Genomic DNA, 14,775 nt, shown 5'->3' with positions numbered 1-14,775 from the left:
GGTAACAAATGTTAAATAACAAGACCTTTCAACCAGAGTGTAGCGCAAGATGGGAAGCTGTAACAGTAGATGTAAGTAAGAGTGACATACTTTTGTAGTTTAGAAGAGTGAAGAGGATATGTGGACAATGAAATGTAGTAAAAGTCACTAAAGGAGTGATTCACCTGTTGCCATTTGAAGCAATATTGTATAATAGAGAAGAAAGAGGGAATGTCCATGTACCTTCTAATGCTCTAAACCACCTCAATACAATGATTTTTATCTTCATTTATTTTATTGTTTGAATTATATCCAAGATTTTTCAGTAGTGTATTATCTGAAGTTCCACAAATATAAAATAGTTTTCAAAATATTAATGGTAATTTTTAAAGAAAAGAAAAAAATTTGCTTTCACAGAGTAGAATATACATCTAAGCGCAGTTCTCCTTCTTTTTCTGTCAGGTACATCAAATCTGCTATTGTTTGTTCGGCCAAAGCTTCCTTTGCTTTCTCTGACATCTGGAACAAATATAATTTAAGTTATCCTTAGCAATCAAAGAAAATGCAACAACAGTCACTAGTTATTTTATAGATTCCAAAGAGACCAACAAACCCAAGATAAATTAACAGCCACAACACAGCAAACCAGGGACATAGCATGGCTCATACTAACATACAGCAATAACAGTATCCATAGGGTGGGAAACATGCAGAAGAATTAAGCAGTGCAAAAATCAAACCGCGTAAACAACACAGTACAAAAAAAATCTCAACACCAACACCACCTCCACAAATAAATTTAACCAAGCTGGAATCTTTCAGTTAACTTCTTTTTCATTCCAATCTGTCTGCATTTGCAAGATATGTAGGAATTTTAAAATTAGGTATGAGCTCCTCAAAGCTGTAAAAAGTAACAGTACACACTACTTTGGAAGACTGCCTGGAGGAAAACAACCACTCAAATGTTACTGAAACTGAGCTCTTGGTCCTCAGAGAAAGTGTCTTGAACAAAAACTATAACACACACACACACACACACACACACACACACACACACACACACACACACACACACTGAATGACTACATTTTCTCCTAGTAGATAGTGCCACACTGAGCAAAACAAACAATGAACAACTGATTCTTCAACTAAAACACAGCATGCGTCAGTGGGTATGGCAAAGTAAGTTTCTCATTTTTGTGAAATATAGTGTATCTATTACCTGGCTCGTGTAGTAGCATCATTGTTTATGCCCAAGAAGTAGGGAGGGGAAGTAGTAATTGCACACACTCGAGCAGTCTTACAAGCAGATCACTGTCACATGCTACATGCCTGAATATGACACTGATTAAAGTGGTCATTTACAACAAAACCAGAAACAGGCTGTACAGTATACCTCACCCTGGCTGCTCATGATGATTCACTGGTAGTATTTGTAAAACTACCTTCCCCAGTGATGATATTTTACACAGCTCTGTGTATTCATTCACTGTTTCCTGTTTCAGTCACAGATGATAATGCCAATTCGACCAATTGGTCTAGTGGTTAGCATTTTTTGGCTAGTAATGCTAAGGTCCCAGGTTTGATTCTTAGTGGTGATCTCAGAGTTTTGTGTGGTGAAATGTCTGAAATTGGGTTAGCTCATCTTGTGAAAAGCTGCTTGAAAATGGAACCAGGAAAATTTAAGTGCAAGTGCTGAAGTAACATTATGTCACAAGGCTTGTATCATGACTAGACATTTATTAGCAGCAAAATAATCAGCCATTATTTGTTTCACAACAGAGTGAGAGCCTTGACATATTAACCATAGAAACCACCATGCACAGGCAAAAATTGTCCGCACATTTTTCCTTTATTAAAAAATCTGAACAAATATCCTTCCACATTCATGGGACATTTTCTATTTGCTTTTCACCTTATGAAGTACTATATAGCTATACTGCACATTTAACTGGTTAAAATGTTAAAAATTGGAAATAAAAAATACAACTTTTATGCTCACAACGTATTTTGCCCAGGGTTGGTACAACCTCTGACCATAATTCTAATTGTGTCTAAATTTCATTTGGCAACCTCAAATGTTAGTTTTACAGTGCACTGTGAAGTCTAATCGTTTAGTTTCATTTTCATTGTTGATTTATAAATTAACCATTATTACTAGCAGTTTGGCACAGTAGAGTAAACGTGAGTCTTGTAAGGAAGATTTATTATAATAAGTTACAAAGGTTCGAACCGGGCAGAAATTCTTGCTGAATGTTTAGGAGGCAAAGAATTATCAAAGCTCAGTTAGTTTGAGTGAGAGCGAACAGAAGTTTTAAAGAGGATTCAGTGCAAAAACAAACAATGCACGTAACGCTCCAAGACAATGTAAAAGAGATTTTACCAACATAATCCATGGACCTCATGTAATACCTACTGCAGGGAGAGTAGTCAATATATGTGAATCATTAAAGAAATTTTTTCACTCCTGAAATTGTAAAGAAAATTCTTGACCTTACAAATGAAGAAGCCACAGAGGACTTAATATTTTTTAAATGCACATATCATTGCCACAGGTTAAAGAAGCTATTAAAAAACCTCTATCCAACCAAAGATTGAACCCTACAACTTTGGATTTGTAGTCTGATACCTACTGAGCCAGAAAGCCATATTATTAACCACAAATCCCTAGTAGGAGAAAAGGGCATTGACTCAGAGTTGGAGTTCGAAAATACATTAACAAAGAAGTATAAGAATTGACACTGCAAGAATGTTTTGATAACCTGTCTCTGGACTAAGAGTATTATTTTTGAGTGTCTAGAATTGCTCCAAAATATGACACCATGAGAGATACACAGAAAATATGCAAATTTTCTGTTTTTGTGTCAGTGTAGACTGTTCTTCTAGCGAAGATAGCAGTGCTCAGTTTCTCCACAACACCTTTAATTTCACCAATCCACAGTTAAAAGAGTCTGATATCTTGGATGTAAAATAACTTTTAATACATACAAGCCACTTCATGAATATTAGAGAGACAAAAATACTACCATATCTGAGTAGCAAACAGTACCACATAATTCATAGATACTGCAAAGTATGTTGAGCTAAACTCCATTTGCTACTCTACGTAAGAACTTTTTGTTCCAATTTGTAAGTTCACACACTATACAATCTACTCTGTGTTCATTATTGATGCACATAACCTTATGGCAGCAAATCATAAATGCACTGTTTTTTATTAAACCTCAAGTGACTGTGAGAACAATGCAAGACAATACAATAGTTATTTCTGGACGTCATATGTGATGAACACTTCTCTTAAATCATCCAAGTGTATAAATAGTGACTTCCTCAATGCATTTCTACTTCTACTGCTATAAAAGTGGAACTTTTCACTCTGTTCTAAGTTCATTTGTAGTTCCCAACAGTCCAACATCTGTTCCTAATCTCCACACATGAAAGTCCTTATTGGGTAGCTATTTATATCCATTAGACTGATCTTAAAATAGTGAGCAATTTTTATTCACTTCAAATACTAAACAATACACGCTTGAAGTCAAAGACGATACCTGTTTTTCAATGAAATCATTAGGTAAATAGTACAGTTCCAGATATCAGAACTGTCCTCTGCCTGTTATACTTACAATGACTAAAAAATGAAATGGCAACAGTACAAACAGATGATGTAAAATGAGCAAATATACTTACTGGTCTATACACATAATCTTTTGGAGGATACTTAAAATTTGGTCCAAAGTTGAATGATACTGTTGCATTTTTATGTAAGGACACTGATGGATAGTAAGCTCCTCCATAAATGTCTATGAAAGCTGGACCTTGGTTAACTCCATTTTTAAAGAAAACTATCTTGCTTCCTTTTACAGGCTTCAAACTCTTCAGGCATTCGGAGACCCTGTCCTTGTCCTCATAATACAGGTGGTTTTTGAATTTCACCAGAGGCTGAAATGGAAATAGGCACAGCAAAGGTCACCACCAGTTCATGAAATGTGCATGCAAAAACAGACTATAACTGACAAATTCCTTGTTTCTATTTCCCTGTACATCTTTCATATATGCAGACTTATGAAGGATTTGTGATAATATTATGCGATATAAATTCAACTGTCACACTCTGCAATGTCCTTTGAATAATCATACAGACAGACATAATGTATCATTTTAAAGAGCTCTCATTCGTTCCAAGTTCTGTATTAAGTAACAGCCAGTATGACAGATTATTGACAAATAAAAAATACTAATTATTTTAGCTATTGTCTCCATCACAACTAAGATCTACACAAAAAAGAGTGTGTGAGTGTGTGTGTGTGTGTGTGTGTGTGTGTGTGTGTGTGTGTGTGTGTGTGTCATTTGTCTCTCGTACTTCATTTAAATTTGTTCTTAAGCACACAGCAGCCATCTTGGCAGTAAAAATTGCTTACCTAGAAGCCGTGCCTGTTGGTTTCATGGCAGGATAGTGGTTGGTAATGTGTAGACATTTGATTAGTACTGTTTAAAAACACAAGGGTCATGATGAAAAACTCTATGCCTGGCAGTGAAGGACCGTTATTAGGTCAACACATTTCCTCCAACATTTTCTCAATGGAATTCTACTCCTGAAAGAGATGCAAAATAGCAATCCACAGCTGATGTAACTCTTGAGATACAACATTAGCTGGGTGTCAGGCTATGTCAAATCCCATTAATAGGCTGTATGTTCCAACACACTGTACATAACATCTTGTTTTCCATTAGTCAAAAGGCCTGTATGGACAGTTACACTGTCCTGTTGAAAGATGATATTTTTAATCATTTTCAAATCTAGACTTCATTTCCACCTATTTGGCTCATAAGACTTGCATTATATTTCCCAATTACTGTTATTACTCTTTTTGCAACATGGTGAATTACAATAATGTTTAGCATACTAGAGAACACTGACTGTAGCCTTTCTGGCAGTTAAAAACAGACTTCGCCTTTTGATGTAGAGATACTTAGGTCCACTCATTTCTTTAACAGTTGTTTTTAAGTTTGTACTTAAAAACAATAGTAATAATCTTGAGATTTTTAAATGGAACTCTATACTTTTTCCCTGTGGCACTGGAAAGAGCCTTTAAGATTGCTCCAATGACATAACTTATGTGGAACTCAATCAGAAAGTAACGAGGTAACAGCGTAGCAAACTGCTGTCCCATTTTCAGAAGAAGATATCTCGCAAACATCTGCCCTACTATTACTTAACATAAGGAAACACAAAATTTAGGTACTGCACGAGTTTACCATTATGTACATCGTATCGAGTACTCAACATGTGGCCCTCAAGCATCAATACACACTATAAAGGGATTCCGAACAGACAATACTGTGTGCTGAATTTCATCTGGACTTATTGCAGTATGTACTCCATGTTACATGGCATTTAGTGTATTCTGGACTTGTCGCTATTTCCCTTTAGACCTCCCGTTTTACTTTTCCCCGCACAGGTAACTTTCCACTGAGTGTTTCACCACTGACTCATTCAACAATCTCCAAATTGTTATTTTATGATGAATTGTAATTATCTGTGTGAAATGGATTGGACACCTGTCGTGTTGGTACCATACCAATGGCCTTACATCCAGTTAATGTCTTCCAGTAACTGTGACAACATGTGTTAGGAACTGTTGATACTTGTGTCTATTTAGAATCTTATCAATAAAAGAGGGCCCAACAAAGCAATTCTTGAAAAGCCAACATTACACATCAATAAATTGAGGTCCCTATTTACCGACATTTCTTAGCCAGTGTGGATTTTCAAATGACCAGTACCACATATTTTCACAGTTTTCATAGAAACCATTCAGGGAACTGTAACCAATTTTGAAATTTATTGCCATGAAGGTGTTCGTGGTGTGAAATATGAAAAATATGAAATGTATTGGAATGTAGTATTTGCAGAATATTCTTTTGGCTGACCACACTTACACATTCAAGCTGCCTTGTGGTAATGTGGATTGTGTGTTACTGTTGTTAAATTTTAGTTTATTAGTTGAAGTTAGATACATTAAGACATCTGGAAATTCTAATCAGAAAAATATTCAAAATACATGACATTCCACATACAAAAAGAATAAAATTAAGCATTCAGATTATGTGGTTAGTAGATTATGCACACAGGATGAACCAGCCACTCTGTTACAAATTAAAATCCCCTACCTAACATTTTCGGGAAGAATCATGGGAATCCACAAAATTTTCAAATGTGCACTAAACTCTTACTGCCATTACCTAAAACCGAGGACAAGTCCTCAATTAAACCAAGGGATACACTTCTGTCAGGGTACAAAATGTAATCTGATAAAATAAGTTTCACTGTTGTAGGGAAACAATATAAGGAAAAGGATAGATAATTACTCACTGTAAAGATGGCCCATTGGGTTGCAGACAAGCACAACGAAAATACTGTTACATATTACATCTTTCAACTGAAGCCTAATTCAGCAAAGAAAGCACAAACACGTTCGCACAAGTAAGCACACCTCAATTGCACACAACCGCTACCACCGGCAGCTTGGACCAGAATGCACATACGAAACGGATAAATACATTTCTGAGAGAGACCATTTTAGTGAGTGTCCAAGATAAATACATTTCTGAGAGAGACCATTTCAGTGAGTGTCCAAGTAGTATCACATAATTTGTCTAGGTAATATAGGTTACTTGCCCTCCACCTGCCAGTAGCTGGAACAATGGAGTAGTCTGTAGTATTATTAATTACACATACCTCTCAAAATACTCTGTGGATGGTGCCTTATTGTACTATTCTTGCCTTTCACCATGTGGCATCCCATATTTTATGGACTGTAAGACGCACTTTTTTTCTTCAAAAAATTACCTCCAAAAATTCAGGTGTGTTTTATACTCAAAATTAACATAAAAGTGTCCAGTGTTTGAGTTAAAATTCCCGCCAGTCTTAAAAACCGCCATATATTCGGTATCATGGGAAACCTCTATCAGGCAATGTTGGATTCAATTGGCAAAAGCAGCAGCAACAGCAGCAGCAGTTTACCGATGGGACAAACATGAGTTGTGGGGATGCACAAGGTTGCTAACACTGTCTCCCTCCCACCCCACCATCATAAACCCAGAACACTGTCCAGCCTATGATGCGTCACTGCAGTCTACGATGCTAGTGAACTTGAATTTAAAGTGATTTGTGTTCAAGGTAATATTACAATATTTTAGTTAGTAGCTACTTTTGTAATGGAAAAGATAAAAGGTATTAACAGGATGCAGGCTATAAATTAAAAGTAAAAGCATATGCAGAAGAACATGGAAACAGAGCAGCTGAGCGGCATTTCGAGAAAACCATTCGAGATTGGTGGGCTAGTAAAAAACAACTTTTAAAAAGAATGAGAAAGACTAAATGTGCAAACAGAGGACTGAATGCAAAATGGCCAAAACTAGAAGATGACGTATTGAAATGGATTCAAGGACACCATCAAAATGGCATCTGAATACAAAAATGACTGAAGTACAAGCTCGTAATCTAGCGCTAATCTTTCCATCATTTCATCATTCAACATCAACAGAAAACCAGTGTGGAACTATGCCAAATAGCCAAATAGTGAATACAGATGAAACTCCTCTGGCATTTGATGTGTCAAGTAATGGAACTGTCGCCATGAAAGGAGCTAAAATTGTAACTATAAAAACAAGTGGATATGACAAAATGCACTAAACTGTTGTCCTTTCATGCTGTGCTGACACTACTAAACTTAAGCCAATGATCATTTTCAGGCACAAAACAATGCCAAAACCTTCTGAATACCACCAGATGTTGTTGTTCACATACATGACAAGGGTGGTATGGACGAGGCTGGTATGAAATTATGGATTAACAGAGTGTGGGAGAAAAGGAAAGGTGCTTTATTGAAGAAGAGTTCTGTTCTTGTGGTAGATCAGTTTAGCGATCATTTGAAAAGTTCTGTGAAAGAGAAATTGAGACAGGGAAATACAAAGCTTGCTGTTATTCCAGGAGAATTTACTTCATAATTGCAATCTCTTGACACCTTGATAAATAAATGATTTAAAGTGGAGGAACGGAATAAATGAATGATACCCAACATGAATTCACACCGAAGGGAGCTTTAAAACAATCTACAATAAAACAAATGTGTCAGTGGATAAAACAGTCATGGTCTAGAGTGAGAGAAGGCATTATTGTTAAATCTTTCAGGGGTGGCACAAGTAACATTCTTCATGGCAGTGAAGACCACCTTCTGTATGAAGAGGACAATAATGATGATGATGATGATGATGATGATGATGATGAGGAGGAGGAGGAAGAAGAAGAAGAAGAAGAAGAAGAAAGTTCAAATGACGATTTTCTGAGATTTTAAAGGTCAGTTCAATTTTATAAACTAAGAATTTTTTGTTGAGCTTTGCACTCTAAGAATAAAAATGGTATTAAAAGAAAGGTTTAAAATTATGGTGTGTTTTATAGTCCACAGTATCTTCTAATCCGTAAGACACAGTATGTTTCATAGTCTCGTAACCAGTTGATGTTCTCAAATCAACCACATGAATGATTTTGGTTGACAATTGAGTAGGCTACTGGTAAGGAATGTATAAAATTTTGTGTACACTACACTTATAGTCTATATCATGTCCTGTGCTGATGGCAGTTAAATATCAATTGTAAGTCATAAAATACTAGAATCATCATCATTGCACCACTAAAATAATGTAAAAGAGTTTTGCACACGTACAAACTTGTACACACGATAAACTGAACCATCGAAAGTTGAATATTTCAGTGACCATGCATTTGACTCAGAAACTCCAATCAACTGACTCTTACAAACAGTGCTGTTATGACTTTGAAGTGTCCTCTATACGTCTTCATATACTTGAATGACTGACTGGGTTACAACGGAATCCCCACTTACTAGTGGTAAGTTGTTTATATACTGCATTTCTATAGCAATGTGATGTCCTTTCTATTAATGCCGAGACTTTCCCTGTGTCATCTATTAACTTTGAACTACTTTTAATATAATTATATTCAATGGTTCGGAGGTGTGACAATTAGCACCATTATGACCAATATGTGCTCCTGTCAATGTGCTTTTAGAAGTTGGCAACCTGTCATTCCAGAAGTCGTGTTTTCAGCCTAATAAGATACTGACATCGGCAGCTCGTCCAATATATGGCTTTTAAATGACTCACTCAGTAGTTGTGAAGGTAACTGGTCCCAATGCAAAAGCCTTTAATAAAAATGATCGAATAGGAAAATGTTATTCTGACAAGCGTCAGATTTGGGCGATTATTTTTGTAACGTAACATCTAAAGTAAGTCAAGGCCCACATTTGGACACTAACCAAAACCCATGGAGAACTGACGACTGAACGTTTGAGTCCACTAACACAGTTTTTCCTTGTGGCAGTTAGAAGCTGTCTTTTTAGAAGCAAAGAACATGGTTACTGGCCCTGATGGAGTTCATTATGAGATGCATTGTGAATGAGGGATACAAAGGAATCATTCTTGAGGTTTTTAGTAAGATCTGATTACAAGTCAGTATCTCAGCTCTTGGAGGGAAGCTATTCTGGTCCCTTTTGGAACCAAGCAAAGATAGTATCTCTTTAAATAGTTAGGACTTTGCTGCATCTACCAGCAGTATAGCAAAGGCTCTTTAATCTGTCTTGTGTGAATGTTGGAGAAGACAGAAACTTCTGACATTGTTTGAAATGCAGGTTCAGAAGTGCTATCTTTTTTACTTTGTAAAAACTTGCTTAACTGGAAATGGTAATAAAAGAATCTCCTCTGTATGAGACACCACACACATGGCAATTTTTTAAAAGTGAGTTTCCTGCACGCATATGCCTAGTGACCTTTTGACCTTTCCTGTGCTAGGAATTTTGATTCCTCTACATGATTTCTGATGCTTCCCATGTTTCACTATAGAATGAGACAGCCATTCAGTGATAAAAATTTTCTCTCCCGCCTTCCCTTTGCCTTTGATTAGTTCAGCTGACATTACGGGTTGTGGTAAGGGGCAAAGAGTTCAATGCAGTCAGATCACTTTAAGCCAACTTTCTTTGTTTTTCCTATGCTATTTCTTGTGGGTTTCTATCTATGTATCTGCACAGATGAGGACGATAGTACTGTCTATTACAATGATACGACTGAAAAATTTACTTTACAGCCTCGTCATGAATACTGTCAGTTTGTGGACGTGTGGGTAATATATCATTTATTAGCGTGCAGGTACAGTTATATGTGTGCATATTATTGGTCTCTGTCTCTGTAGATGCATTGTTTTTGGCATGTAGTTTCTTCACCATATGGTATTTTCCTTGTAACTTTTGGCTCCAGAATTTTCCACTCCTCTAAGTATACCTTGCATTTTCCTTCTCAAATTGGATGATCACACAGGCTATTAACATACTTCAGCAGTGATTTGCATGCGGATTCTGTTTCATGAGATGCTGGTGCACATCTACTGCAACATTTTCTCTGGTATGCATTTTATTGATCAAAAGATTACCATTATGCAGCCTTTTCAGGTTTTTCAGTACCTGCTATACCTACTAGATTTTTATTAATGTAAAAATAGGATTTTTTTCAAAACCACCTTGAAGGAAGGAGGAAAAATTATAATTTTTGTTCAGTTGATAACATCGTCATTAGAGACAGCACAAGCACAGATTGAGAAAGATCAGAGAAGGAAACTGGCTGTGCCCTTTCAAAGGAACCAAGGTAACATTCACATTAAATGATTTAGGAAAATTACTAAAAACCTAAACCTGAATTGTTGGACAGGGATCTGAAGCCCCTTCCCCTTAAATATGAGTCCCCTGTGTTACTACTGTACCACCACCCTTAGTTAAAAGTATGTGCTTCTCACTTAATGACAAAATTGAGTATCATGTGGCTGTGTCCTGTTACTAATCATAGTTTTTATCTTGTTTGTGGGCTAATGAGGACTTCTCTCTCAACTCTCTTGGTTGGTCGTGTGTCAATATTCCCCAGTGGTCCATCCAAATCTGCTTGGTGTGTTGAAAGAGTTGGTCATTGGGTTCCACAGAATTCCCACGAGTAGCTACAGGCGTACATGGCAGACAGGGAGAGCTCGCTCTAACTGAGCAAACCTAATGCAACTAAGGTGTGGCAGCTTCTGCAAATATTGTGCAGTATCAACTGTTTTGTTGCTACAGCCATTAACCCGTCTGGCATGCAGTACACCTTACGGTTGAAGGATTGTTTTTTTATGACATCCTCATGTTTTGGGCAGTTACAACTTCCCAGATCACGAAACATTCCACTACCACTCCACACAGTGGTCACTATAGTTGACACAAAGCTAAAATCACAGAGAACTGGTAGCAATCATCAGTCACCGGCTTAGAACCTCTGGCTACAGCAATCGTGAAACCAGCTGACACACGACAAGTTCCCTGAGCTGCTCACCATTTGGCATGACCCAGGCCGCATGTCTGGCTTATCAAATGCAAAGCATGCAGGAAGCATTACCCCATCTACTTTTTTCATCTATTCATCCACAGCTGCAGTTTTGGAGATATACTTCACATGGGTTATATGCAAAATAAGTAGAAACACATCTGAATTCAGCCAGTGGAGGCTGAAGGCCCTTCCATCATAATTTCCCTTTACCGTATGCACTGCCTGACAAAAAACATCCAGAAGACATGGTTGGATGTCAATGTAACTTCATACATGTACACACTATCAGTGGGTATGAAAATGATTGGAGTTGCAATTCTCTGTGACAGGTAGAATGGCCACCGGAGTGCATTAGTGTTGTTCATATTTAGTGTTTAGGATACTTGAGGGGCGTGAATAGCATCAGATGTTGAGGTTATCATTGTGAAGGACATTGGAGATGCCACATAGTCTTGTGAGATAGTGTTATCAGCATCTGACAGTTTGTAAGGGGCCTCACTGTGGGTCTCACTTTCACCAGCTAGTCAAATTGAGCAATGTCCAGATTTGTGGAGCATTCATACATGATAGTGGCCCAGTGTTTGATGGCATGGGAACACGAGGGCGGGTGTACTCTTTCAAGGTTCTGGTCAACCACGCCAGGAAGGATCACCATACTGTGCACCAAGCACTTAGCAAACCCTTCACTTCTGCACCTGCCATACAAAAGCTCCTTGCAACATTTTGTGTCATCCCGCACCTTTGCTCAGACTCTAGCAGCAGCTGTACTAGGGAATTACCATCCCATGCATATATTGGCATTAACATCACAACACCGACAGCTGTGTTTGGACTGATGCCATGACTGCTGATGAATGGTGATTCTGCACTACCACCCTCCCAACCCACCCCTCCCAATGACATTGTAACCAAGTATGGTGGTGACCTAGTTAAAAACCCATTCTCCCAACGTTTTGGAAATCCACAGTGGCATTACTCTGGTGTGATAGAATGAGAAGTCATGAGATATGACTTCCAATCATAACTGGTAAGTGTTTGAGAGAACTAATGGTGCAATGGTACAACAAGGACTCGTGTATTCTGATGCCTTTTCTTTCATGCAACGATTCATTGTGGCATTTTTCAACATGGCAATGCTTGTCCACATATGGACTACGTGTCTATGAACTGTCTGCCTGATGTTGAGGTACACCCATGGCCAGCAAGATAACAGATGTGTGCCCAGATTTGATGTCAACTCTGTCCCTCAGCCATTATCCACGATATCAATGACCATTTGCAACAGTTGTGGAACAGTTTGTCTCAGAAAAGAATACCACTGCATATGTCACCCTTCCCAAATGCATTAGTGCAAGCATCCGAAGCCAGAGAGGGTGCGACATCGTACTGATCGGTGGGCTCAGATTGTTCTTTCTGAATTTGACTGAGTTTTGTAATCACTGAAATGTCACATATCCTCTCAGTTGGTAAAGTGTCATTTCGTTTCCTCTTAGTCTTCCAGGTGCTTCACCTTCACCTTTTTCTGTCAGACAGTTTATTTTACTTGTTTTACATCTTAGGATAATCAGAATTCATTAATGAACATGGTTCTGCTGTCTTAATGTGACTAATCATGCGCAAGTTCAGTACTTCCAAGAACACTAGGTTAGCTGTGTTACAAGTACTGTGTTCCACACTGGGCTACTGATCAATCTCTACATAGGCATATTGTTATGTGGTATGTTCTGTTCTGTAACAACATGTCTGCATTCTGTTTAGCAGATGATGGTGGTCTTGTTCTGCAACTATTTCTACTAACAAGGAAACATCAAATCAACCTCATATTTTAACCCTTTATTTGGCAGTGTTGCTCTCAAGCAACATCAAATTTACGTTGGCCTTATGGGACAACAAACACTTCCCAGTGCCTTTTACTGGCATTGTTGCCTCCAGGCAACGTTCCTTTACGCACTGCGAATGCCAGTTGTAATAGTTCAAGGTTTTCCCACATGAGATGGCAATTTGTGCAGTGATGTTACAGAGATCTCCTCGTGTGAGTAACAGGGGTGTCTTATTTTGTTTCTGAAAGAATGGATTTCAATAAATTGGCAGTAATCTTAGCAGATTTTCTTCAAAAAATACCCAGAAGTGAGTTTACAGCAGAAATATTTCAATCTAATATTGTTTTGAATTACATAAATAGTATAAAACTTTTATGTTGCCTGTGAGCAACATTGCCCATAGTTGGGACGTGTGTCATTGGTATATTACATATGCTTACGGGAGATATTCAAAACAATAAAATCTGACACTTGCGAGCTCATTTTGTGGTGTCCAACCACTCTCAACAGTAAAATGATGGGACAGCAATGAAAAAAGAAGAATTGATGCGCCCTGTCCCAGTACTGTACGTCAGTACAACAAGCATATGGGAAGAGTTGATCTTGCTGGTATGCTGATAGAGCTCTACAGAGTACCAATGAAAACTAGGTGTTGGTACATGTGATTGCTTGGATTTATGCTAGATTTGAGTGTTGTAAACGCCTGGCTGGTATTTCGAAAATAATCTCTGGACAAGAAGACCTCACTGAAGTCATTCAGGCCAGATATTGCCAATGGTTTGATGTTTTCAAGAAAAAGAAAAGTAGGAAGCCCCTCAATAGACATAACACCACCACAAAAGAAGAGGAGGAAGCCAACAGCTCCGACTGTTACACGAGATGTCCGATTTCATATGGAGCATTGGCCTGTATATGGTCCCAAAGGTCGTCGTCGTTATTGTCCATGTGGATTTTCTACAGTCATGTGTTCAAAATGCAATCTAGTGTTGTGCTTCGTTCCAAAGAAGAACTGTTTCCAAAAATTCCATTGCAAGAAGAACTAGAAGGGAAAATGAAACAGTTCTATTACCCAGCAGGAATGCATAAATGTGTTTATAAATTAAATTATTCACGTACAGGAAACCTTTTGCTTGAGGTTATTGGCAAACACTTTTTTTCTATAATATGTATAAATGTGGTCTACTGCTGGCAATGTTGCTTGTAAGCAACATTTCATAATGTTCATAATTTTTGTCAAAAATTTCTAAAACTGACTGAATTGTATTTCTTTAAGCATAATAAACAAATATAAGCACTGAAAAAATTTTTTGTTTTATTTTCACCATTTGCCAAATAAAGGGTTAAGGAGAAAAAAGCAAGTTAGCAGCCCAGGCAATCAACCCCACATAAAAATTTGGGACATAATTCCTATAGTACTCAGTTATGATCTTCTGGAAGTATAGTTGTAAAATTTCTGTGTGCTCAGTCCTATTGCAACCACACAATGCTCAAGTGTGAAATACTGCTTTGATATTGGTAGAATGGTATGTTCTCGAGTCAAAGTCTATGTTTCTAA

General features: G+C 37.6%; 1 protein-coding gene across 2 annotated transcripts in view; it reads right to left on the bottom strand.

The window, feature by feature from the left end:
* Window positions 1-255: 255 nt before the first annotated feature.
* LOC126470240 (set1/Ash2 histone methyltransferase complex subunit ASH2-like) overlaps window positions 256-14,775 on the bottom strand; it is a 206,817-nt gene continuing 192,297 nt past the window's right edge. Inside the window, exons 11-12 of one of the 2 annotated variants that reach the window (XM_050097942.1) lie at window positions 3,667-3,918; window positions 256-498 (exon numbers count right to left, since the gene is read on the bottom strand). In XM_050097942.1, the coding sequence (XP_049953899.1) occupies window positions 391-498; window positions 3,667-3,918 (360 nt within the window). In that variant the 3' untranslated portion in view covers window positions 256-390. The remainder of the gene's footprint in view (window positions 499-3,666; window positions 3,919-14,775) is intronic. The other variant, XM_050097943.1, reaches the window with a different exon arrangement.

The sequence above is a fragment of the Schistocerca serialis genome, chromosome 3 (assembly GCF_023864345.2).
Source record: "Schistocerca serialis cubense isolate TAMUIC-IGC-003099 chromosome 3, iqSchSeri2.2, whole genome shotgun sequence".
In the NCBI taxonomy this organism is placed as follows: domain Eukaryota; kingdom Metazoa; phylum Arthropoda; class Insecta; order Orthoptera; family Acrididae; genus Schistocerca; species Schistocerca serialis.
Note: the sequence above shows the minus strand (reverse complement) of the source record. Positions and strands in the feature narration are given on the sequence as shown.